The following is a 24374-nucleotide window of genomic DNA, read 5'->3' as shown; positions in this document are numbered from 1 at the left end:
TCTGTGTCTTTGGGGTAAACACCCAGTAGTGCAATTGCTGGGTCATAGGGTAGCTCTATTTTTAATTTTCTGAGGCACCTCCACACTGTTTTGCAAAGTGGCTGTACCAATTTGCATTCCCACCAACAGTGTAAGAGGGTTCCCCTTTCTCCACAACCTCTCCAACATTTGTTGTTTCTTGCCTTGTCAATTTTTGCCATTCTAACTGGTGTAAGGTGGTATCTCAGTGTGGTTTTGATTTGATTTCCCTGATGGCTAATGATGATGAACATTTTTTCATGTGTCTGTTAGCCATTTGTATGCCTTCTTTGGAGAAGTGCCTCATACATTTTTTTTAAATTCACTCATGGTTTTTTAGTTCCTTGCTTTTCATTATTCTATAGTATTCTATTATATCAATATACTACAGTGTCTTTCTCCATTCCACTCCTGATGGATGTTTGGGTTGTTTCTGGTTTGGGACTATTACAACCAGAGCTGCTATGAGCATTTTCTTATGTCTCCTGGTGCACAAAGGCGGATATTCTGAATGTATATCGAGATGTGGAACCCTTGCTTGTCCAAAGACAAGAGAGTCCAAGCTGCAGTTTTGGTGTACTCTTAGGGTAGACAGGAGTTGGCGTCTGGGACAATGTTACCATTCCCGCTCTGGGCTGGGAGCCTGGAGGTTTGTACTGCTCTGAGCCACAGGCCCTGGGACTGCTGATGGTCTATAGGAGGCGACGGAGAAGGCTGTGATCATCTGCTTTTGGCTGTTTCCTAGGACTAGAGGGACAAGTTGCAATGCCCATCAAGGGTAGAGATCCTGATGGAACATTCCACTCTGGGCTGAGAGCCAAGGGAAGCCTCCCGGCAGTAGGGTCACAGACTGCACTATGGCAGGAGAGCTGGCTGGCCTCCGAAACCTCAGGCCTTCAACCCATCCTCAGCAGCTGGTGGAAGGAAGTAAACAGTCTGTGGAGAAAGATAACATTATCCTAGGCCTTGAAGTAGTTCTTACATTCTAATTCTCTCCCTGATCTTAACAGGCAATATTCCGCTGTATTGTTAGTTCATTGATGCTTTGATGAAGATGTGCAGTGCTGTGCTTTGTTTTTTCTCAACTTTTTTCATTATCTTCAGTGGACAGTTGGTATGAATCAATGGTATGGTACATGGCCCTATGCTATATGAATACCATAAGTCCAGGCTTGTTTCAGATACCTCTGCTAAAGTACCCTGGGGGTTCCCAAGGAATGCTGACAGGCTCTTCCAGTCTCTTTTCATGGTTGCCTGACACTCTGGGATACTACTGTGCCCTTCTGCAGGTTCTCTCTTGCCACATTAAGTCTGTGATCCTTCAGGTGGCTGTGGCTGTTTTGTATTACTTTGCATCAAGCGTGGACATAAGCTGTGGTATGCAAGAGCTGGGCCACATTGGTTCATAAGAGCTGATTGTTTAATTTTGAGAAATACTGTGAGCTAGTGTTTAAACACAACCACTATTAAAAATTGAATTATATCAACTTACAATTTAAATTACATTAGAAATAAAGTTTATAAATGCTCAAAACACATCACTTCCTAATTATTTTACCATGTTTTACTATTTATGCACTTGAGATTATTTATTATCTATTGGAGATATATATATATATATATATATGGTGGAAATACTATGTAATGGTGTACTATGGCACATCTCAACTCCACATTTAGTGATATCACTGCATAAACAGCCATGGGAGAAATATTTACACCATGGAAATTGGCAAATGCTACATACAGGGACTTTTTTTTTTTTTTTTGAGAGCCAGTTGTTGAATACCTAGCATATCAGAGGATGTAGGATGCCTTTTCAAACCCTTACAGCAGAGTTCAAATGAATGCAAAGAATACAGTTTAATAGGATTCAAAGAATTATAAAAGGGAATTATTATCAATTAGAGAACTTCAAAACTGGTTATTAGAAGTGGTTATTTTGAGTCATAAGCCTACTCCTCTTGGTAGTATAGTCCCTAATGATGCTGCCTTGTCTAAATCCTAGCTCGGCTCTTTATTGGTGGTAGAATTCAACTTTTCTGCTTAGCTTTGACCTACCCTCAAAGAGAATGATGCTGAACAGATCTTTCCTACATAGATTCCAGGCCTCGATTCTGAGACACACAAAAGAGGAAAACAATTTCTTTCCCTCTCTCATCTACCCCACTCCTCCTTTTCCCTTTTCCGTTCTCATTTTTTTCCTGCCCTAAGTTTGAACTCCACCCCCCCCCAAGATGATTGACAGCAGGAATGTCCTTTCTTCCTTACTTCTTCCCATAGGGCTAACCTTGCTCAGAATACAATAATCAGTATATTTCACAGTGCCTGGTTTATTCAGTGTTGAATAAAGCCACCTGTGGAACTTCAACAGAACAGTCCAGGTTGAGATTTGGTCTTAGAAAACTGGCCTTCATTTCCCCTTTCCTTGAACAAATATACACCCATTTCAAGAATAAACAATGACATGAAGACAGGGTAATCCAAATCCAGATTTAGCACTAAAGACACCAAAATATTTTCTCTTTGATATAACCTACATGCACAGGACATAATTTAATGGATTGCCTTATTTATATAACTATATAGAACCTACCTTAACTTCTCTGTTTGCAACATTTGCATTTAAGATTCCTCATTGCTTTCAGAACTTCCCTAAGAAGAACATGTACTTCAGAATATATTCAGAATTCAGCACATCTGCCCACTGGTCACCTGACCCAGCCACCTCCCTCTTCCATCTGGCCACTGTGTTAGCCTCCTAATTGGTTTCTCAGCTTCCACCATGGCCCCTCTTCAGTCTGTTCTCAGCACAAGAATCCAGAGTGATTCTGCTAAAATATAAATCAGATCAGGTTGTTCCTTTGCTCAGAATTCTCTAGTGTCTTCTCATCTCACTTAGGGAATAAGCCATGGTTACCTATATAGGATCTAACTCCTTATTCCTTTGACATCCATTATTCTTCCTATAGGTCATTCTTCTCTAGCCGGTTGGGCTGCCTTGCTGTCCTCTGAACAGATGCTATCTTTCCTCAGCGTTTTCACATGGGATCTACTTGCAGTATGGAATGCTTCTGTCCCAGAAACCTGCATAATTTGATAATTTGATCCCTTATTTCCTTTAGATCTTTTCCAAATATCACTTCTTAGCGAGATTTTCTCCAGTCAACCATATTAAAATTACAACCCTCTCACATTTCCTATCTTTCCTCCCTAGTATTTATTATCTATTCACTTACTCATAATATATATATATATCTTATTTATTGCCTGTTTTTTGCCACCATCAGAATGCAAATTTTATGAAGAATTTGTATCTGATCATAGCATGTTGAATTACCATTGCCTAAAACCTAGTACTTAGCACATCATGGATTTTTGACAAATGTTGAATGAATGGATGGATGAATGGATGATAGGGTGGTAGAACAGACATTGGTTAGGAGCTGGAGACTTAGGTTTTAGTTTTTGCCTTTGCATGTGATAAGCTCTATAATATTTATTATATTTTGTTCTACATCTCTATGTACTTATCAACAGACTGGGGATATAACAACTGTTTCACATGTCTCATTGACTTTTAGTGAGGCTCATGCAAGGAAGTACTCTATGTAAGTGTTAGAGGATATTTTAATTGTCTAACTTGTTTATACCCAGTATATTGAGCTGCTAGCTCCATTTGCTTTAAGCCATTGCCAAGAAGAAACTCTCCATTTGAACACAGGGTTGGGCCGACAAGCTCATTTCCCCATCTCCCTCTGAAGATCTTAGTGGAGCCTTTGCTTATCACTTAGATCATATAACTGGATTTACTATACAAGCCATTGAAAACCTGAAGAATGAAATAGCCCACTATGGGGTTTCAGGCCTTCTATGTGTCTAGCGTTGTGTTGGGTGTTCTGCAAATGTGGTCTCCTTTCATCCCACTGCAACTGTGCAAGGAGAACATGGCTTTATTTTAGAGACGAAGAAGTTGAAGTTTAGAGGGATCTAGTATGCCACTGAGGGAGCAGGGCTGACAAGAGACAGAGCCTGGGGGAGAACTCATGTCTGTCTCTAATATCAAACTCTCATCTATCTCAGGAAATCAAGCTATTAAACCCCAAAACCTAAAAAGGAATATTCTTCTGTGGATGGTGTTTCTCACTGGTATATTATTTCTTTTCAGACTGTTTATGACCAGTGGTTTATTACCCTTTTTAACATTGTCTACACATCACTGCCTGTTTTAGCCATGGGCATTTTTGACCAGGTATGTATTTTTCTCTGTCTTTATAACTTATTTTGCTCTGTTGATGCTTTTTAGTTGCTTTTAGCTTCTAAGTAGAAAACACAAGTCATGGAAAGAGTCCTAGAAGTTCAGTTGTTTTAATAGGTATTGCATGGATCTAAAACCCTTCCAGATCCTCCCCCCACCAAACAGTTCTCTGATCAAAGTTTAGCTATGCTCCTCTTTGAGATTTACACCCCACATTATTTCCCTAAAGCCTCTGAGATGTCCTACATGAAATGGTCTCTAATTTCATTTTAGTCCAGCATTTCCCAGGCTTATATGACTATACTTCCATTTATTTATTTTTCATATAGCACCTATTAATATGCCTCAGAACTAGTGCCTTGTCACACACTGGGAAATGCTGCATTAGCCCCTGAATACAGAGAACCATGCAGTGATAGATAGAAAATGATGGAACTCGTTGTTGGAAGGCAGAGGGCCAGCATTTGTGGTGAGATTTCCTTGGCCAGCGCAGCCCAGAACAGGAACTAAAGGCCAGTAGAGTACCCTGCCAATGGGAGAGGAAGACATGAAGCCCAATGGCCATGGAGAGAAGGGGCACAGTTTTTTGTCTAGCTCAACATGCTTGGGAAGATAGAAGGGAGGGAATCAGTGACAAAAATGGTGGATCCTTGGCACACTTATTGCCTTGGAAGGTACTTCCTGGAAGGGGGAAGAAATCTGGCTGCTTAAGAGGAAGTGGAAGGCTAGCTAGAGGAGTTTCCATGGCACAATTAGAGTGTATTATTAAAAAAAAAATTTTTTTGGAAGTATATTTGAGGAGACCAGATTTTCTCCAGGCTGTTGTTAGACCTGTTTGCTGGGCCTCATTTTTCTGGCCCAAAGTTAGCTGTCTATTGCAAAATATAAATCTTCACATTATGAGCTCATTCCACTCTCCCATTCTGTGCCTTTGTTAGTTAGTTGTCTCACTTCTTGTGTGTAAAAAGGGCAGTTTGTGAACGACATATTTTGTGGAATTCTATAAAAAAGTAATGAACTCCTGAAGACCTTAGATGTAGAAGATTAAGCACATTCATTTCCAAGTACCCATGTTTATAAGTGTTTCTTTTCTTGGTGCTTTGTAGCTGCCCAGAATGTGGAATAAAATAATAAAAATAAAGCAGTTTCTGGGAAAAGATAGTTATTGTGCAATTCGAAAAAAATATAATAAGGCCCCTTATTGCCATCAAGTTGAGTGTCTGCCCCTGTCCTTTTCCACTTTGTCAACTTTGGCCCCTAAACTGATCACAGGCATGGAGTGTGATGCTGCAAGGCCTCCATGACTGGATCCACTCATTTTATAAGGAGGAAACCAAGGCTCAAATCATCGCCCTAGCCAGACAGCCAGTGTGTGACAGAACTCAGCCTAATACCAGGCCACCTGACTCAGAGATTGCTCTGCTATTACTATTATTATTATTTACTGTCATCGTTATTTTATGTATTATTATTTATAGAAGCATCTGTTATTTGTTACTTACGGTGTGGCAAGAACTCTGCTGAATACATGAACTTAATCATGACCGTGGTCCTGTGATGGAGGGGCTGTTGCCTGCCTGTCTGGAGATAAGGAAACTGAGGTTCAGACAGGTTATGTAACAGGTTTAAGACCATACACCTACTAAGCAGTGGAACTGGGGTTTGAACTCAGGGTTGTCTGGTTTCAAAGCCTGTGCATGCAGTTTCACCAGCCATTGACTGGAGAAGGAAGCACCAGCAGCATTTCAAAATGGGACTTCCTAAAGAGACTATGTCAGTGTACTTCATGGGACCATATTCAACAAGACCAAGGCCATCCCACAAGCAGGGAGTGGAACTTGGTCTGTCCCTAGAGCTCATGCCTGTGTTGCTCCTTTTTTGGCTGCTTCTCCTCTATTCCTGGTCCTCTGATGTTCTCAGTGGTCAGGCCTTGCCTCCTTTTTGGTTTGGGCATTTGGCTTTGGTGCTCACAGTGTGGTCATCAGCATTACTTTGGATCTGGTTGGAAATGCTGAGTTTCAGGCCCTAACCCCCAACCTTTTGAATTGTCATTTGCTCTCCAAGTGATTTGTGTGCACATTAAGTTTGAGAAGCACTGTTTTAGTTTCTCCCAGGACCCTGTTGGGGCCAAACATACCTTCTCATTCTGTTTAAATTTTTTGTCTCGGACAGTTGGTATCAGAATTCTCACTGGGTAGAACACTCAGCTCTTCAGGCTCAGCTTCCTTCCCACTGGAATCCCGCTTGCAATTTCCTCCTTTCCCTGTTCCCCTTCTCCTACTCTCCTCTCACAGTTAGGAACTCAGATTGGCCAAGTCCTACTCTGGAGCTCTCTGCTGCCATCTGCTGGCCGCTACCCTCACAGCCTTAGCAATTAATCCCTGGGCCCCATTGGCTGCATGTGATGTACTAGAATTCTGGGAGCATGAGTGCAGCCTCAGGAGAGTAGAGGAAAGAAACTTCATTCTGAAGCCAAGGATCTGGGTGCAAATTCTGGTTCTGTTATAAGAGCTATATAATCTCTCATGAGTCTCTTGGAGACTCAAGTTCCTCTTCAATAAAATTGGGATCATTTGATTATCTCAGTTATCATGGGAATGAAAACAAGCTAATGAATAGTGTTTATAGGGTATGCTTAGACATGTACTTGCTATTTCCCGAGATGGGGAATTCAGGGCCTTTCCAACTTCTCCTCAAGCCTCTTCCACTAAAGTAACTTTGTTGACAGGATGTGAGTGACCAGAACAGCATGGACTATCCCCAGCTCTACGAACCTGGACAGCTGAACCTACTGTTTAACAAGCGTAAATTTTTCATCTGCATGGCACATGGCATCTACACCTCACTGGCCCTTTTCTTCATCCCCTATGGAGCCTTTTATAATGTGGCTGGAGAAGATGGGCAGCACATAGCCGACTACCAGTCTTTTGCAGTTACCATGGCTACATCTTTGGTCATTGTGGTCAGTGTGCAGGTAATCCTCATGCTGAAGATGGCTTTACAACTTTTAAAATTTGTTTTCATTGTTGACTGATTTTGTCTACTTGTTGGGGCAAAAAAATAATAATAATAACCCTAAAGGAATCTTGGAGGTTTCTTTTTAACTACACATTTTGAGATGAAAACAGAAAGCTTTAATGTAAATGACCAGATGTGGGAGATTTGCATTCAGTGTCTATAACCTCTGTGTTAGTAGAAACCTCACAATTAATTACTTCTTGGGGTTGAGTGTAGTATGTAAAGAGAAATGATTATACTACTGCTTCTTTTTGGGTTTGGAAAAGAAAAGTTTTCCAACAATAGCAGAGAGAAACTTTCCCATGATTTCTATCACTTAATAACTTCCAGGCTTTAAAGTGAGATTTAAAATTTATTTGGTAATACATATCTGTGAAATTATTCAAGAGGTTCAGTGTTATATTTTGGCATATCTGAACCTTAAATTCAGAGAAGCTTTTGTGATAGGGATGATTTTTGATGATCCACTGACCTCAGTGGGCTTCTTGAGTGTTTCTATTTCCTTTTTAATGCAAATGGTAGACAAAACCATTCGATATCGAGTTAGAGTTCACAAAAGCTTTCCTATTCATTAAAATTTGTACCTCTGGATAGATACAGTAGGCAGTGTGACCTGTTTTTTCTTTTGTTTTCTTTTTTTTTTCAAGGAGCAGATATCAGTCAAGGACTTGATTTTTAGGGTTTAAATTGCCTTTGGTCAGTCCTTTTTCTATCCTATAAACAATCTTTTTTACAAATATTAGCTGCTCATTTCCAACAAAGAATCTCATTAAATCCCAGACTTTCTCTTCGTGACTCAAAAATAAACATTATGGTAAATGAACCAAATGTAAACATATTGCTTTTAAAGGACATTTCTTCCATTCCTTGGTCCATCTAAGTGAGTATTATGAAATCTATACCAAAGTCATCTAACACTTGACATCTTGGGAGTTCATAATTCAGAATCAGACAGGTAGCATCCAAAAACAGAACTAGATTTCTCCACTCAGAAAGTTCTGTTTGGGGTGCCTGGGGGGCTCAGTTGGTTAAGCAACTGCCTTCGGTTCAGGTCATGATCCCAGGGTCCTGGGATTGAGTCCCGTATCAGGCTCCTTACTCTGCAGGGAGCCTGCTTCTCCCTCTCCCTCTGCCTGCTATTCCACCTGCTTGTACTCTCTCTCTCTCTCTCAAAAAAAATAAATAATCGTTAAAAAAAGATTAAAAAAAAAAAAGTTCTGTTTGTCTCTCTTACAACTAAATAAAGCATGCTGTTGCTTTGCAAACCTTCCATGTCTAGTTCCCCTAGGTTCAATTCTGTGGCAGAGAGGGAACTAATGGAGTGACTTGGAAGCATCTTGCATAGCTAAGACGTTCATTATGATAGTCTATTACTGGGACAAGGTGTGTATCACCTTATAAAAAGCTGTTGTTCCATCTTTTCTTATAGTTCTTGCCGTTATACTGGACACTCCAACCTGTTTTGTTTTGTTGCCTTTTGATCACTGAGCAGACTCTGGGTATACTGTTATATTTCTAGCCGAGAGAATTAGGTGATCTACTCCTTGCCATGAGGGCATGTTTCCAGTTCTCTGGATTCTCCTCCTGATGGGGAGGACAGTTGTGGGACATCTCTTTAGTGGTAACAGCTTATTCACCAGGTCAGGCTTGTTAACTGGTACTCCAAGGGATCATTTGAAAGGCAGTAACTGAGATAAAAAGCCAATATCTAAAGTAAAAAGCAAATGGGAAATATTCTTCAAACTGTCATTAACATCATCTGCTATATAAGTAAGGATAAAAAAATTACCTGGAAAAGTTATGAGAGGCATTGCATGTTTAGTGAAACTATTTTTCATAATCAATTCTACAATTTTTGGTTAACGTTATTTTTTTAATTAAAAAAAAGCTTGTTGAGATTATATATATATATATATAGATAGATAGATAGATAGATAGATAGATAGATAGATATATCTTTTTCCTTGTCCATAATTTGTTTTCTTATATGCTATCATAGCAAGGCCAGTCCTGTGTTTTTATATTGATTTTAGATTTAGAAGCTCTTTTCCCCATAAAGTACACAGTTCTTGTTGGATGTCATAGTTATGTTTCTCCTTTTTCACAAATTGAGAGACCACAGAAACAGTTTTATTTTAAAAACATTGTTTATTCACAAAAAAAAGACAGAATTTTACATTCTGTCTTTTGGATTTTTCAAAATAAACCATTCAAAATTTCTTACCTTTGATATCATGGTTTTATAAGAATGATACCCGTACTTCCTCAGAGGGGATTCTTCCTTAGGACCCAAAGTAACCATTGGTCCCCCATTTGAGATGTTATGGGTGGGCCTATCTGGGTCTATTTGATTCAGGCCTAATTGGCCATGTGTCTCACCAAGATCCTTTCTCTGCCTTCTATCTCCTCAAGGGCAACCATGGTTCTGCCCAACTAGCTTTTCCGTAGCATTAGCATTACCATCTTATATAACCGCTGTGCAATTGTCAACACTATGAAATTAGCATTGTTACAATACTATTAACTGAACTACAGACTTGTTTCAGATTTCCTCAGTTTTTCCATTACCTTTTTCAGTTCCAGGGATCCTACATTGCATATGCTTGTAATGTCTCCTTAGTCTCCTGCAGTCAGCTTTCTATAGTCTTTCCTTGTCTTTCATGGATTTGACACTTTTGAATAACAGTGGTCAGGTATTTTGTAGAATGTTTCTGGATTTGTCTGATGTTTTCTTAGGAATAGACTGAGATTGGGGATTTGGGGGAAGAATCACAAAAAGGTGATATACCTTCTTGTCACATCCTGTCAGGGAGTGTGTGATATCAGCATGACTTATTACTGGTGACGGTGACCTTAGTTACTTGTTAAGATGATGTTTTTCAGGTTTCTCCATTGTAAACTATGTTTCCCTTTTCATACTCTATTCATTAGAAGTAAGTCACTAAATCCAGCCCAGTCCCTTCAAGGGGAGAATTAAGCTCCATTTCTTAGCAGAATTTCAAAGAATTGGCTGTCATATGTTAAAACCATAACAGTATAATTTAAAGTTGATATATCAAACTGGGGCCCAAGATTTGCCCAAGACCACACAGTGACTGCATTGCAAGTTTAGGAGTAGGATCCAGTAGTCTTATTTTCTGAATCAGTGATTTTTAATAAAGGCATTTGTGAGTGTTCCATGAAAAACATGGGGCGAGCATTTCCTACAACACAATTATTACTGGGCTACAGGGTAGTTAGGCACACTTGGGAGGCAGTAATGCACACACAGAGCTGTACAGATGAGGGGCTGGGTCTTGCCACGTGGTGGCTGTGCCCTTCTTGCCATGTACAAGCTGATGTCCTCTAGATCTTACCCACATACTCCTGTCCCATAGATTTCTACTCCACCTGATTTCTCTCTGCCCTCACCCATACCCTCGACCACTAATTCTGAGTGCTGGAGGGTCCTGAAACAGCCAGGAGATTGAGGACATTTTGGCAAGAGAACAAGGTAGGAGAGATCCAGGCTGGAGATGGAGGTCTGGAAGCAGAGGAGGTGTGAGTGAGAATGGACACCAGTTCCCAAGGCATGCTTTGTTTACTGCTGTACTCCAACTTAAACTGAAGTGTCAGACACAAACCAGTTTTTGTTGACTGGATGTAAGGGCAGAAAGATATGAAGAGAGAGATGAGAGTTGAGCAAAGGAAGTGAGAAGAATTCAGTTGAGGTACCCAGCTGTCCCTCCTGTTTTAGTCACATGCCCATCTTATCCCTTACCAAAGCAGGCCTTTCCTTGGTGGAAGCCTTCAGAAACCTGTGTCATCATCACTACTATGAGTGGTAACATGAATTAGGCTTAATCCTCTCAGTGCCACTGTTCAGTAGGTATTATTGTCCCCTTTTACAGATGAAGCTCAGAGAGGTTAAGTGACTTGCCTGAGGTCACAAAGTGAGTCCCAGATCCAGGGTTGGAACCCAGACCTCTCTGACTCCAGTGCTGTCTGGGGCAAAGTCTTTTATTCTACAGTAAGGCCGGTTAAAATGCAAATTTTCAGGATATATGAGAACAAAGATTAGACTGAACATAAAGGAAGATATCAGATACTTCCTTGTCTGTATAGAAGAAGGAAGAGGAGGAGGAGGGGGGAGGGAGGAAGGAAGGAAGAGAAAGAAAAGAAAGAAAAGCAAGCAGTCCTAAAGCAGAAGCACTGGGGTTTGGAGAAAAGAGAATCTCTGGAAGAATAAAGAGGAGAGTTTGGAGTTACTGAAAGCAAACTTGGCCCACTTGCCTTTGTCAGGGCTTCTGATTTTCAGAGCAACAACGGCTCCCATTAATTGAACATTCACTATGCAAATGAATTATTTCTCAGATAATCCCATTCTCTCATTTAATCCTCTTCCCAGTCCTCTGAAACATAAATACTATTACTATAGATAAGAAAATAGACTTGTTAGAGTTCAAATCACACAGAAAGTGGCAGGCCAGCATTTGAACACAGATCTGATCTCAGGTCCCCAACTCCAAGTCCATGTGGACCTCCTTTCTTTATAGGGAGAAGTGGGATGCTACAGAGAAATCGTGGTCCACCTCTGTCTTCCACAAGGGGATACCTAGGACACCAGTACCACCCTTGAGTAAAGTGGGAGAGAGACCGTTAATAGATGATAAACACACAGGTCCTCTTTCAACATGAAAACTTCAACTTGAGCAATGTAGATTCCCAGTTACTGTCGTTTAGTCTTCCACTTATTTTTATTTCTCAGAAGCCCTGAAAATGTCTGCTTTACCATAGAATTCTCAGACCTGAGCTCATAATGTTTATAGCCATGAAAACTCCACAATTTTGGCTTCAATCAGAAACTTCTGTCTTTAATATATAGAATAATAAGTTTCAGGAGTTTTGTGAATAAGCTCACTTTGACAGCGGCATTAATATCCTTTCCTCGCTGTCTAAGCTTGACTTGTCATTGGGGTAAGAACCCCCATGAAATTTCCATGGTCTATAATTACAGTTATAAATCTTAATGTGTCCTGCTGATGCTATAGGCCAAACTTTAGCAGTCTCTATTTTTTTTTTTTTAATATCAGGTTTGTTTTTTTTTTTGGTTATTTGAATTATATAATGCTTCTTTTAACATTTCAAACACTATAGAAGTGTTTAAAATAAAATGAACCACTTCTTTTTCTTCCCCATATTCCCCTGGTTAACTACTGTTATGATTACCATAGCTTAACTCCTTCCATATTTTTTCTTTGCTTTGGGACACACACATATGTATTCAAGAAAAAGGCAGCAAAGCTAGCATATTATTCTGTAATATGCTTTTCTTACTTAACAAGATACTCTGAACAGCTTTCCAAACCAACACAGTCAGATCTATCTTACTCTTTTTAAGAGCTGCACAGAATTTCACAATATGGATATATAATAATTTATTCATCAGCCCTCTATTGATAGACATTCAGGGTGTTTCTTTTGTTGTTGCTGTTATTGAAACAATGCTACAATGCATATACTAGTATATAAATTTTATGTACGGACAGATAAATTCCTAGAAATGAAATTTCTGGAATGAGAACCAACTTTTACGAGATGATGGATGAAGAATGGTATTTTGTTCTTTTCGTTGCTAGGTCAGAGAGTATGTGCATTTTAAGTTTCATTAATATTGCTATATTACTTTCCAAAAAGGATTATAGTTGCAGACAAAAGATTTATTAAAAACTATTAGGTAGCTCCAGAATCTTCAGGAGGGCAAATGAACCAGGGAGGACCACAGCCAAGCATAGCACCTCTGGGAGCAACACCCAGCCATATGGCTGCATTGTTATAGTGAAAACATGATTACTACCTCTTAACAGCTTGGCTATGATCACACTGGGGTCTGGATGCCAGGTCAGCCACAGATTTCCAGAGAACCACCATGCTTGTCAGATATTGAGAGGAGTGTCTTAAAATTTTTCCTTGTGATTACGATTCTTTTCAAGTTCTTGTACTTCAAGGAGATTTTACCTTATATAATTTGAGGCTATGTTATTTGCAATGTAATGGTTCTTGATTGTTATTTGTTCTTTATAGCTTTTACCTTTTTTATGATAAAATGTTCTTAATTAAATTTCATTTTTTTACATTAGTTTTACTTCTGTTGCTTTTCTGAGCCTGCATATACCTGATATATAATCCAGGCCCATCTTTTCATTTTCATTGCTTTCTTATTCTTTTGGGTTTTCTCCTTTGATAAGGGAGTTAAACTACTCATTTTTATTGTAGTAACTTATATATTTTATCTTGCTCCTTTCATGTTACTTTATGATTACTTTAAATTCTTTATTTCCATTTTTTCCTTTTCATACTCGGAGGCAACATGATTTTTAAATATCTTATTTGTCATAATTTATAAGTTTTACTATTATATTCCCATTTTACTAGTGATTTCTCCCATTTTCATAGTCATTTAAATCTCTATTTCCATATTGATATACCAAAATTAAATAATAACTATATCCTTCGCCAATTGTTTCACTATCTTGTTCACACCTTCCCTTGTCCACTTCCAAATTAAATAGTTTTGGAAATGTATATACTTATTTCTCCCTCCCTGCTCCTACTCCCTCCCTGCTCCTACTCCCCTCTTGTAAGTAATCTAGAATTGTAGTTTCATTGTGTTATTAAATGCTCCTTTAACATATGTTTTGACCATTGCAGATTTTTTCTAAGTTAATACTATAGCTCATCTTCACATTATTACTCATTTAGAGCCAACTATACATTATAAGAATCATTGCTCACCACCATTTTTATGTTCTTTTCTTCCACTCTTTTGAAGTCTTTGTCCTAATTGAATTTTTATTTGCAGCAATTTCCTTGAGTAATTTCTTCAGAAGGGGACATAGATGTTATACTTTTGAGCTCAAAGCTTTTTTTTTTTTTTCTTTACACTTAAATGATACATTGGATGGGCATGAGATTCTTGAGTCAGAGACTTTTACTTTACGTACTTTGTAAATGTTGTTCCACTATACCCAGTTTTAGTGTAGCAGTTTGATATTAGCTTGATTCTCTTTCCTTCCTAAGTAATATATTCTCTATCTGGAAGTCTGTGTTCTTTGTCTTGGGGCTTCACAAATGTCACTAGAATTGAACTTCTTTAATTTTCCTAGGAGTTTAGAGTGCCCTCTCAATCTGAAAATCTTGCTATTTGTTCACAATAGCAGAGCAGTTTTCTTCTGTCATTTCTTTGATTGTTACTTCTTTCTTTTTCTCTAAGATGCCATTATTTGTATGTTGGGCCCATGGATCTGTAATCTATGGATTTGCCATCCATGTCTCATATCTTTTTGCACATGGTTTCCATTTCTTCAAGTTTTTTGCTCTGTGTTGTGAGATATTATTTCCATTTGTTTTTTCCAGAATATTAATTCAGTTCTCATCAGTGACTATTCCTATTTGGTTTCTCTATTGAATTTTTAAATTCAGAAATAATGTTTTTTTCTTCCAGAATTTTTTTTTCTGTGATCTAATTTCATCCCGTTAAGAATTCTCATTACATTTTTTTTGGTTATTGTGCTTGTCTGTCTTTTCCATTAGTTCTGCCTCAATAGGAGCCACCTGTTCTTTTTTTTTTTTTTTTCCTTTTTCTCTCTCTTTTTTCAGTTGAGTCCTCTTTAATTGGTTGTGATTTTTCTACTCATACCCACGCAGGTCAGGCTATTGGTGTCTCTTGATGGTGATGAATTGACAGGTGGGAAGGTACCATTGAAGATTTTGGCCTAATGTCTTGGCAGCCAAATGAGCTGGAACACTAGCATCTCTTTGCTGAGGATGAATGGCAGGGCTCTCTGTTCTCAGTGCTCTTGAGAGAAAAAAGCTGTCCTGTTATAACCCCTGCAGTTTATATTCAAGACTGCCAAAATGTTTTCAGTGGGGCAAGATTTTAAAAAACAGTAAACTTCAAGTGGGAAGAGGAAGTGTGTCTCCATATGCAGAGAAGGGTCTATTTACTGTGTAAGTAGGACCCCCTCAGACAGGTGAGAAATCTGTGGTCTTGAAGCAGACTCTGCTAGAAATGCAAACCTTCACTTGGACCACTTGGGGTCTCAGAGATGCAAATAATGTTGCCAGAACCTACTTGTTTTTCTCTGAAAACTCAGGGTTCATATTTGCCAGTGGTATCCTTGCTTCCCTGATAGCAGGCGCTTTTTAGCTGTGTTGCCACAACAAGTTATTGGAAGAGAGAAGAGCTTGTGAACATGCTCCCAGGTCACCATGAATCCTCACTTCTGAATTTTATGACAAAAGAGGATTAAGGATTTTCTTTGTTATTAATTAAATAATTTAAGAAAAAGCATCAGCAAAATGAGTTAGAATATTGATGTAAAACAGAGTATGCCTATGTAAAATAGTCGTGTGAAAACTTATGTACAGATTATAAAATGTTGCAGTGGCTCACTACTGAAGATTTTTTTTTTTTCAACAGAAATGCTTTAAGAGCAATTTGGAAAGTAACTTTGAAATTAGAAATCATTCTGTTTTCTTATTTCTCACATAAAAGAAGATTAACATTTTATCTCCTGATTCTGATTCAGCCCTGGCAGCTATAAAGACTTGCAGATATAAGTTCTGAAGTCAGTTGTCTACCAGAAATGTCAGGTCAGTTCCCAGTGCTGTGCAGAAAATAAGAGTGCCTGTGGTTGTTAGATAGGTGCAACCATCTCTTCACAGAGCAGTTCTGGGAAAACATCACTCAGTAAAATGATACTCTTTTAATTCTCAAAGACCTCCCCTTTGCATTTGACTTCATTTACAGATAGCCTTGGATACCAGTTACTGGACTGTCATTAATCATGTCTTCATCTGGGGCAGCGTTGCCACTTATTTCTCCATTTTATTTACAATGCACAGTAATGGCATCTTTGGCATCTTCCCAAACCAGTTTCCATTTGTTGGTAAGTTGAGTCCTATTATCTATGGGAGCCTAGTGTCATGCTGTCATTTATTTGTCTTTGTAATTTATTTTCTGTGTCGGGTGGGACTAAGGATGACTAATAATCTTTTCTCTAGGAATGGAGGGAGCCAGGCATCTGAAGGCTTTCAGGCTTGAGAAGAGTTCCAAAAGATTAGTTTCTGCTGTCCCTGACAGATATAGAAGAATCACTGTGATAGCTGCTTATAAGGTCCCAACAGCCCAGATGTAATAGATTGTCCCTTTGCAAACAAGAGGCATAACACATATATCAGGGCTACCTGAAGGTCTGTAAAAAACATGTATAATAGAGCGAAGAGAAAGAAATCTTAGGTTCTTCCTTTTATCCCACATTATCACCACTATCACTGCCAAAGTGCACCTGTAGAACTTACTTGCATTTAGATAGGAAAGAAATGATGTATAATTTAGAGCAGTCTAAGAATTGCTGGATATTAGTCCATAAGAAGCACAAAGAGTAGCCTCTGTAGTTAGACAGCCAGGGCTCAGGTGTCAGCTCTGCCACTTAAATGCTGGGTGACCTTGGGCAGATTTCTTTTTCTTTTCATGCCTTGATGTCTTAAATTATAAACTGGAGATATTAATAGTTTCTATTTTCATAGGAAATGTGAGGGTTACATGAGACAATGCATATGAAATGCTTAGCATGGAGCCTGGTACATTGTACTTTTTTAGTAAGTGGTAACCATGATGATGGTGATGATGAAGATGATGAAGGTGATGATTCAAGCAAATGTGTCTTGATTACTGGTTGGGAACACTGCAGAATGATTTGAACAGCAGAAGGGTAGCACAGGAATTCCAAAAATACCTTAAAACCCTGAGATTCTGTAATACTACAAAGAGCGTACATCTGGTCTATCTATGGACAGTACCACCATTGTGTTCCACATTTCAAAATGATTCCCAGAGGGCCACTGAGCTTTACTACACAATGAGGCTATTAATATACTTTCTCAGAAGTTTTGAAATCTCTAATCTGTGTGAGATGAGTTGGTAACAGTGATGTTTCTCAGTTTGTCCCAACAAACCGGAAAAGAAAGATGCACAGTGTCAACCTTAATCAGGTGAGACTTAATCAGGTGAGACTGAGATTTGCATCCACTAGTTAAGGAATTCAGTCTAAGAAATCCAGAAAAATAATTCTTAGGAAACTGGTTCATGTAGAATGCAAAATAAGAGCAACTGTAGGGTTATACATTTCCACTGATGCAAAGACACCTGAAATTATAATTCCAATTAAATACACATATACTTAATAATGTTGTTCTCCATCTTTTGCCTTGCTTTGCATGTACATGGAAATCTTTAAATTGCACCATTCTCACTTATATGTAATATTAACATTTTGTTTTCCAAAAGAATGCAACTATGTAGAAACATGATGGTTATGAATAAGAATAAGCATATTACAAAAGACCTTTAACTATTTCTAGGGTTTTGTTTTTTTTTTAAAGATTTTATTTATTTTATTGAGAGAGAGAGAGCACAAGAGGGGGGAAGCGGGAGAGGGAGAAGCAGACTCCCTGCTGAGCAGGGAGCCCGATGCGGGACTCGATCCCGGGACTCCAGGATCATGACCTGAGCCGAAGGCAGTTGCTTAACCAACTGAGCCACCCAGGCGCCCTAGGGTTTTTTTTTTCCTTTATTTTTTCTTTTTATTTTCTTCCTTTCTTCTTCTTTTTTTTTTTTTTTTCCTTTTGGTTGCCAAATCTGAAAGTTCAGTGCATTGACGAGAAGATTTCTAGTCCTAAGAGCATTTTAGCACGCATAATGAGCCTGGAATGCCTCAACTGGAGAAAGTAGTTTGTGTGGGGACCACTCTCTCCAGCTAAGCACATGCCATTCCAGGAATTAATTACTGAGCTCCAATGAGAATTCTCAAAAGTTAGATCAACATTGGGGTTTAAGAAAAAAAAAATTTTTCCTTAGTAGCCAGCAGCAAGCAGGAGTGTGGTTTTAAAGTGAAGCTTGTTTTCCCAGCCATGCCTGGGGGTGCTAAGCTTCAGGGAGCTCAAAGAGACATTTAATTTATTGAATCAAGTTTGTTTCTGCCCAGGCAACTGTAATCTACTGCTCTTGGTGGGCAGATTCTATCCTCCAAAGCCAGAAAATACAGACATACCAATCAGTAGCCAAGCCCTCATACCCAAAACACATTCAAATGGTGTTAACACTTTAGCTTTGGGAGAGGGGATGTAGATAATTGGAGGTATTGTGGCAAATCCCTAGACAACCAACAGGGACAAAAGTTTATTTTGGTGATATAAACAGGGTTGACATGTTCCTGTAGAATTTGTCTGCTTAACTGACCATTATTGTTTTGTTTAAGCAAACATTCCAGTATATGAGGTGTGAGTATAAAGTAAGGAAACCAGCTTCAGGCTTGGGAGTGAGTTCACCACAGTATTGCACTAGTGTGTTGGATGGCTGCATTAGCAGCCTGCCAGTGAGAGGAATGCTCTTTTCACAAACCCAAGAGCATCTCTGATCTCCTTGGAGTCTTGAGTTCTTCATAACCCAGTGAATATCAGAGAAATCAGCAAGTCCCTTTGAGGCAGGTTTTCTGAGGCTGCTGCCTGAATTGTAAAGGTTGGCCCTATATTAGGTAAAGCTCTCCAGTCACCAAAGGTATTGAGATTGTACCTGCACCCCAGACATATGTTGTAGAGTTTTGATATGGCAGTTTTATTCAAGAGTCTGTAAGAGCAAATGTGCCTTTTAAAAATAATGGCTGCTTTGTAGTCAAGGGATCTTGAGGCTCCATGAGAGAATTCTACCTCATTAGTGAAGCTGGACTGAGTCTAGATGAGAGAGCACTTGGCTCTGATTGGCTATCTCCAAGTGATTGGGCCATGAAGTAGTTCCCAAGGGTGGTGATCATACCCCTCTTGCCTTCTCATCACCTCTGAATATACTATATACCGTGGAAGACACCTAGTGGTTCTCCCTAGGTAGCCCAAACCTCACCATTTCAAAAAAGACCTTATGGGAATAGACAAGGAGCCTATTTATTCAATAATTCAGTATATTTTGTATAATTATGTATATTTTTCCTTAATAATAGGAAATGCACGACATTCTTTGACCCAGAAGTGCATCTGGCTTGTTATTCTCTTAACAACAGTGGCATCAGTTGTGCCTGTGGTGGTAGTCAGATTTTTGAAGATGGATTTATGCCCAACCCTGAGTGACCAGGTATGTTGCAGTGCTGATAAGTACTTGAAGGGCTGATTCTTGGCTCTTGGAATCATGTCCTTCTCTGCCTGATTTTTAAGCCCGGGAAAGGGCTAATGAACTTCCCACTGGAAACACCCATAGGTATACATCATCACATACCAGTAGATGGAACTGCCCAGATCTGAATGTAGTAGCTTTGTGAATGTTAATGAAGAGAAATGTCTAGACTAAATGTGGGTGGGGAGTCATGAATTACAAGTTAAGTTGGGCATTTCTAAAAGTTGACTTTAAAAAAAGAAACTGGCAGCATTTTGGACAACTATTCTAAGGCAAAAGCAAACTATAAGGAAAGTTACTGACATGCGGGCAAGTAGAGGATAGAGTAAAAGGGAGACAAGCAAGGTATGAGGTGAAGGGACTCAGTTTTTGTAGAAGTATGGTAGCAGATTCAGAAACATAAGGAGATGCTACCTTCTGAACAGATTAAGAAAGGGAACAGCAATATGATGAGTGGATGGAAAAATATAAAGTTGAAAGGAAAATAGAACAGATTGTAGAAATCCTTAAACCAAGGGATTAACAGCCAGTATTTCATGAGAAGAGTAGTAGAAGCAAGACAATGTCAAGTTATGTCAGGACCCAGATAGAAAAAAGGAGAAAGAAAGGGGAGATGCACATTTGTGGTGGCATCATGAGAAGGGGCAAACACTGGTGGGGTGAGTGACCAGGCCAATGATACTGAGAGGAACTGAGGCAGAACTTCCCTTACCAGGATATCCTCCACATTCGGAGGGCAAAGCATGTGAAGATTCCTTCTGAAATGATTCATAGATTCCCCTGTTAGATCTGTCCTTTCCTTTTGGCTCCGTGAGCTCATTCTGATGTAAACCCAGAAAATGATGGATGAGCTGAAGGAAAGAAGATGATGCTCATTTCTTTCAGTATGTAGTCAGATCATGATCTTCTGCTTTTAACGGCTTTCTCCTGACATGAAAGTTGGAATCTAAGAGATCAGCCAGATTAGAGAACAAGGTGGCTTACACCAAACGTTGGATATTTTACTCCTCATCTTTACAGGGAAATGAAAGAAATATTGGAAACCCACCCAAATGATGTTGAGTTCTTCAAAAGGCTGCAAAAAAAAAAAAAAAAAAAAAAATCCAAAGGAAATCAAAACCCTCAAAATCTCATGATATACTGACCTACCACAAGAGTTGGGAATTTCTGACTCTCATTTTCTAAATTTTCTCTTGGTTCAGTTACTAACGACGATTGGATCGTGAGAATTTCCCTTGAGAGGGAAAAGGCCTATTTTGGGGAAATGGGACTATAGATGGTTATACTGACTGTGTTTGGATGTTAGAAAAGCCTTCTGTACAAAAGTATGTTCCTATTCATTTAAGATGGATGTATAAGAAGGACACAGTAATGGAACTTGTCTTAACACTTCTTATTTAATAGTCTCTTGGTAGTAATAAAAACTGACCAGTGCCCAGTGTAATCTTTTGGGTGGAAAATTTCTTGGTTTTTTTTGTGTGTGTGTGTGTGAAATGCTTCCTTTTACAATGAAGGTGAGTATTTTGTTATTGTTGATGTTTCTACTGAAAGAGCTTTCTCTTCATAAAGTGGCCCAGGGCCTGGAATCTGTCATTTGGAGGCATCACCTCACTCTGTCTCCTTCCTCTTCAGATCCGTCAGAGGCAAAAGGCTCAAAAGAAGACAAGGCCCTTACGTAGCCGAAGGCCTCAGACTCGCAGGTCAAGCTCAAGAAGATCTGGATATGCTTTTGCTCACCAAGAGGGCTATGGAGAGCTTATCACATCTGGAAAAAATATGCGAGCTAAAAATCCACCCCTAACATCAGGGCTGGAAAAGACACTGTATAATAGCACTAGCTGGATTGAAAATTTCTGTAAGAAAACCACAGACACAGTGAGCAGCTTTAGCCAGGATAAAACAGTGAAACTGTGAGTCAAGATGAATTTGAACCACATAGTGACTTCTCACTTCAGCTAAAGCTGAAATTCAGCTCCAAAATTTGGGATCAGGGGCTGGGGTGGGACAGATTGCCTCACTTAACTTAAATCTGTGGCAGACAGCTGCCAGTGCCCACGAAATAGGGGTGCACTGTATGGGAAACCAGGCCAGATGGTCACTGTCTAAGTTGTGATTTGCTGGGCAAAGGCCTCACAATACAAGCAGAAGTTTTCATCAACCTAGATACCAACTGACCTAAACTTGAGAATCTTATTTATGGACAAAAACTTGTAAATCTGCATATACATTGAATGGATCTTCAAGTGGATAAAAGAGTGCATTCGGAAGGTATACATCCCAGCTGTGAAAAGCATGCTTGTTGACAGATAAACACATGTAAGATCAACCTTTCCCACGATACATTTTTAAGATGTACAACATATATTATGGTGCTTTCAGACTAAGAGCAGCTTGTGACTCTCTAGTCTTGATATCTACATACCTGTGTTATTACCCAGGACAACACATCACCTTCATGGCCTGAAGAATAGAAAAACATGTTGGTGTTCCTCATTTTTTTTTTTTTACTGGTCTAAAGACAAAGTAGGTTGGAGCATCTTAACAGTGGGATAAGCTAGGAATTTGGTCAAATGTATTCACAAAGCTCTCAGGGATATGTTCATGAAATGTCCAAGAGAGGTTCTCTATTAAGTATTCCAAACACTTTCCAATGACTTTTATAACAACCTCAGTAGTAACTTACCCTGCATCATCCAGAACCATTAATGAAACCAGCATAGCATTGGGGTTTCACACTTTAATGATAATATTCCAAATAGTGTATGGGTAAATACGCTCAATATTTCCAATTTTAAAAAGTTTAAACAACCTCTTCAATTACTATTTAAATACTCAGGCTTAAGTCTTTCATAGTTAGTTGCTTTTGATATTTAGCTGTCATGTTTATAATTCAAACATAAACATATGTAGATAAAGTTAGTTTTCTGGAGATGTTCCAGTACAGATTTCCAGTCCACATGTGAATCACCAGTTTAGTTCCTGTAAAAGAATTCAGGCAGATTTGTGTTCAGACTCCAGCTCTATTACTTCTTACCTCTATAACCTTGGGCAGGTAATGTGCCTCCTCTGAGACTCACTTTCTTCCTCTGTAAATGAGGATATACTACCTACCTCATGTGGTTGTTTGAGGATTATCAAAGCACAAATTCTTAAATCATTGAAACCATAATTCTCATATGAATGGAGTTCCATTTAACTCATCATCAGAATAACAGCAATTTGAAAAGAATGTGAAGAATGGGAATTTAGTAGGAAAGACCTTGATGAAATGAGATTGCAAAGTAAGACATTAAAACTGGTTAGCATCCTACAAAGAAATAAAATTATCACCCTGGAGGTAAATTTCTCTATCAGAAAGTGCAAATAAAACATCATCATGCTTTATCGATTTTCTGTAGGTCAACCTCCAACTTGACAAGGCACCTAATCTGGTCTCTGTTGAATTATTACTCAAAGTTATCTTTCCCAAGAGAGTCAGACGGCCCTTGGGTGAGTTTGATGGATAATAGGCTAGTATGATATTAATAGATGACACAATCCCTTTTTTCTTTGTATTTTTGTTTTTTGTTTTGTTTTGGGGGGTGGTTTTTGGTCATACTTTCCTAGTCTGGGATAATTGTTCTGAATGGGATCAAATGAGATATATGTGAAAGACCCTAATACAGTGTTTTAATCATAGTAAATACTAAGGTATTCCCTTTCCACACATGCCTGCCTGGACTTACCCAGATACTAGTTTTCAGTGTCAAACTTGTCATTAGTTTCACGGTGTTTGCTTGCTTTTTGTAACATTTTTGAAAGATTTGAAAACCTTTAATAAATGTTTTGGCGCTATTGGTGTTTGATGTTGTGTGTATTCTTTATTGGGAACTCACAGGGGAGATTTTTTGTCACATTGGTCAACTGATTTTTTTTTTTTTCCCTCTCCTTTACATGCCTGAGGAAAATGCATATCATTCCTAGGATCAGAGTCAAGAATCAAATGAACTGATTGGACCGCTGTGTGAGGAATGGGAGAGACCAGGTTTGCAAGTTTGCAAGTTCAGTTCAAATTAAATAAGGCTGTTTAAAAAAAGATAATGTGGGATGATTTTGAGAGAAACACATGATCAGTTTACTTTGGCCCCATGAGGTCCAAATAAGCTGCCACACCCATTACGAGATCATTCAATTACAAGTGCCAGAGATTACTTCGAACCTGAAGATAAAGAGCCTGCGGGGTGGGGGATGATGGTGGTGCACTGGGGAATAAAATTTTAATTTTACATAAATATTATCAGATTATTTGAAAAAAAAAAAAACTTTGTAGATTCAGGACTGAAGTTGGTAACCTTGTGTTTTAAAGTCTCAGTCCCAAGTTTCGAGGTCTTAGAGGCCATTGCGAATCATACTTCCTTGACTTAGATCTGCTATCTTTGTGTCTCTCCTTTGCCTACAGGTATACATACCTACGAAGGAAAGAAGAGAGAGGGTTGAAGAAAACAAGAGCCATAAAGCAAGAGAGCAAGAAAGGAGTGAAGGGAAGGAGGGAGGAAAGGAGAACAGGATGGTGTCCAGTTATATCCCTCTTAAGGTGATACGACTTTTTGAAAAATAAATTTAATTCCTTAAAGAAAAAAAATAGATTGAGATTGAGAAGTGAATACTAAAACCTCCTTCATAGTTGGTGTGAGACCAAGAAAATTTTATCTGAAAGGGGGCCAGGAACTCTGGCTTCTCCTCACAGTAATACCACTGATTTATGTGAGGCGGGGCCTCCTTGACTCCACCTGACTTCCCCAGGCCTTAGTGTCCCAATCCATCAATGGACAAATTGGGCAGTATGGTCACAAAGACCTTTTCTCATTCACCCACTATGTGAGCTGTTCTTGCCAG

At 38.9% G+C, this 24374-nt stretch overlaps 1 protein-coding gene across 1 annotated transcript in view; it reads left to right on the top strand.

Moving 5' to 3' along the window:
* The window catches only part of ATP8B4 (ATPase phospholipid transporting 8B4 (putative)), a 254787-nt gene extending 231341 nt beyond the window's left edge, over window positions 1-23446 (top strand). Inside the window, exons 24-28 of the mRNA XM_032417296.1 lie at window positions 4187-4270; window positions 7005-7250; window positions 16086-16224; window positions 19330-19460; window positions 21132-23446. Of these exons, the coding sequence (XP_032273187.1) occupies window positions 4187-4270; window positions 7005-7250; window positions 16086-16224; window positions 19330-19460; window positions 21132-21413 (882 nt within the window). The 3' untranslated portion in view covers window positions 21414-23446. The remainder of the gene's footprint in view (window positions 1-4186; window positions 4271-7004; window positions 7251-16085; window positions 16225-19329; window positions 19461-21131) is intronic.
* Window positions 23447-24374: the final 928 nt, after the last annotated feature.

This window comes from Phoca vitulina, unplaced genomic scaffold (assembly GCF_004348235.1).
Source record: "Phoca vitulina isolate PV1807 unplaced genomic scaffold, GSC_HSeal_1.0 scaffold20, whole genome shotgun sequence".
In the NCBI taxonomy this organism is placed as follows: Eukaryota; Metazoa; Chordata; class Mammalia; order Carnivora; family Phocidae; genus Phoca; species Phoca vitulina.
The sequence above is the reverse complement of the archived record's forward strand: the minus strand, read 5'-3'. Positions and strand labels throughout refer to the sequence as shown.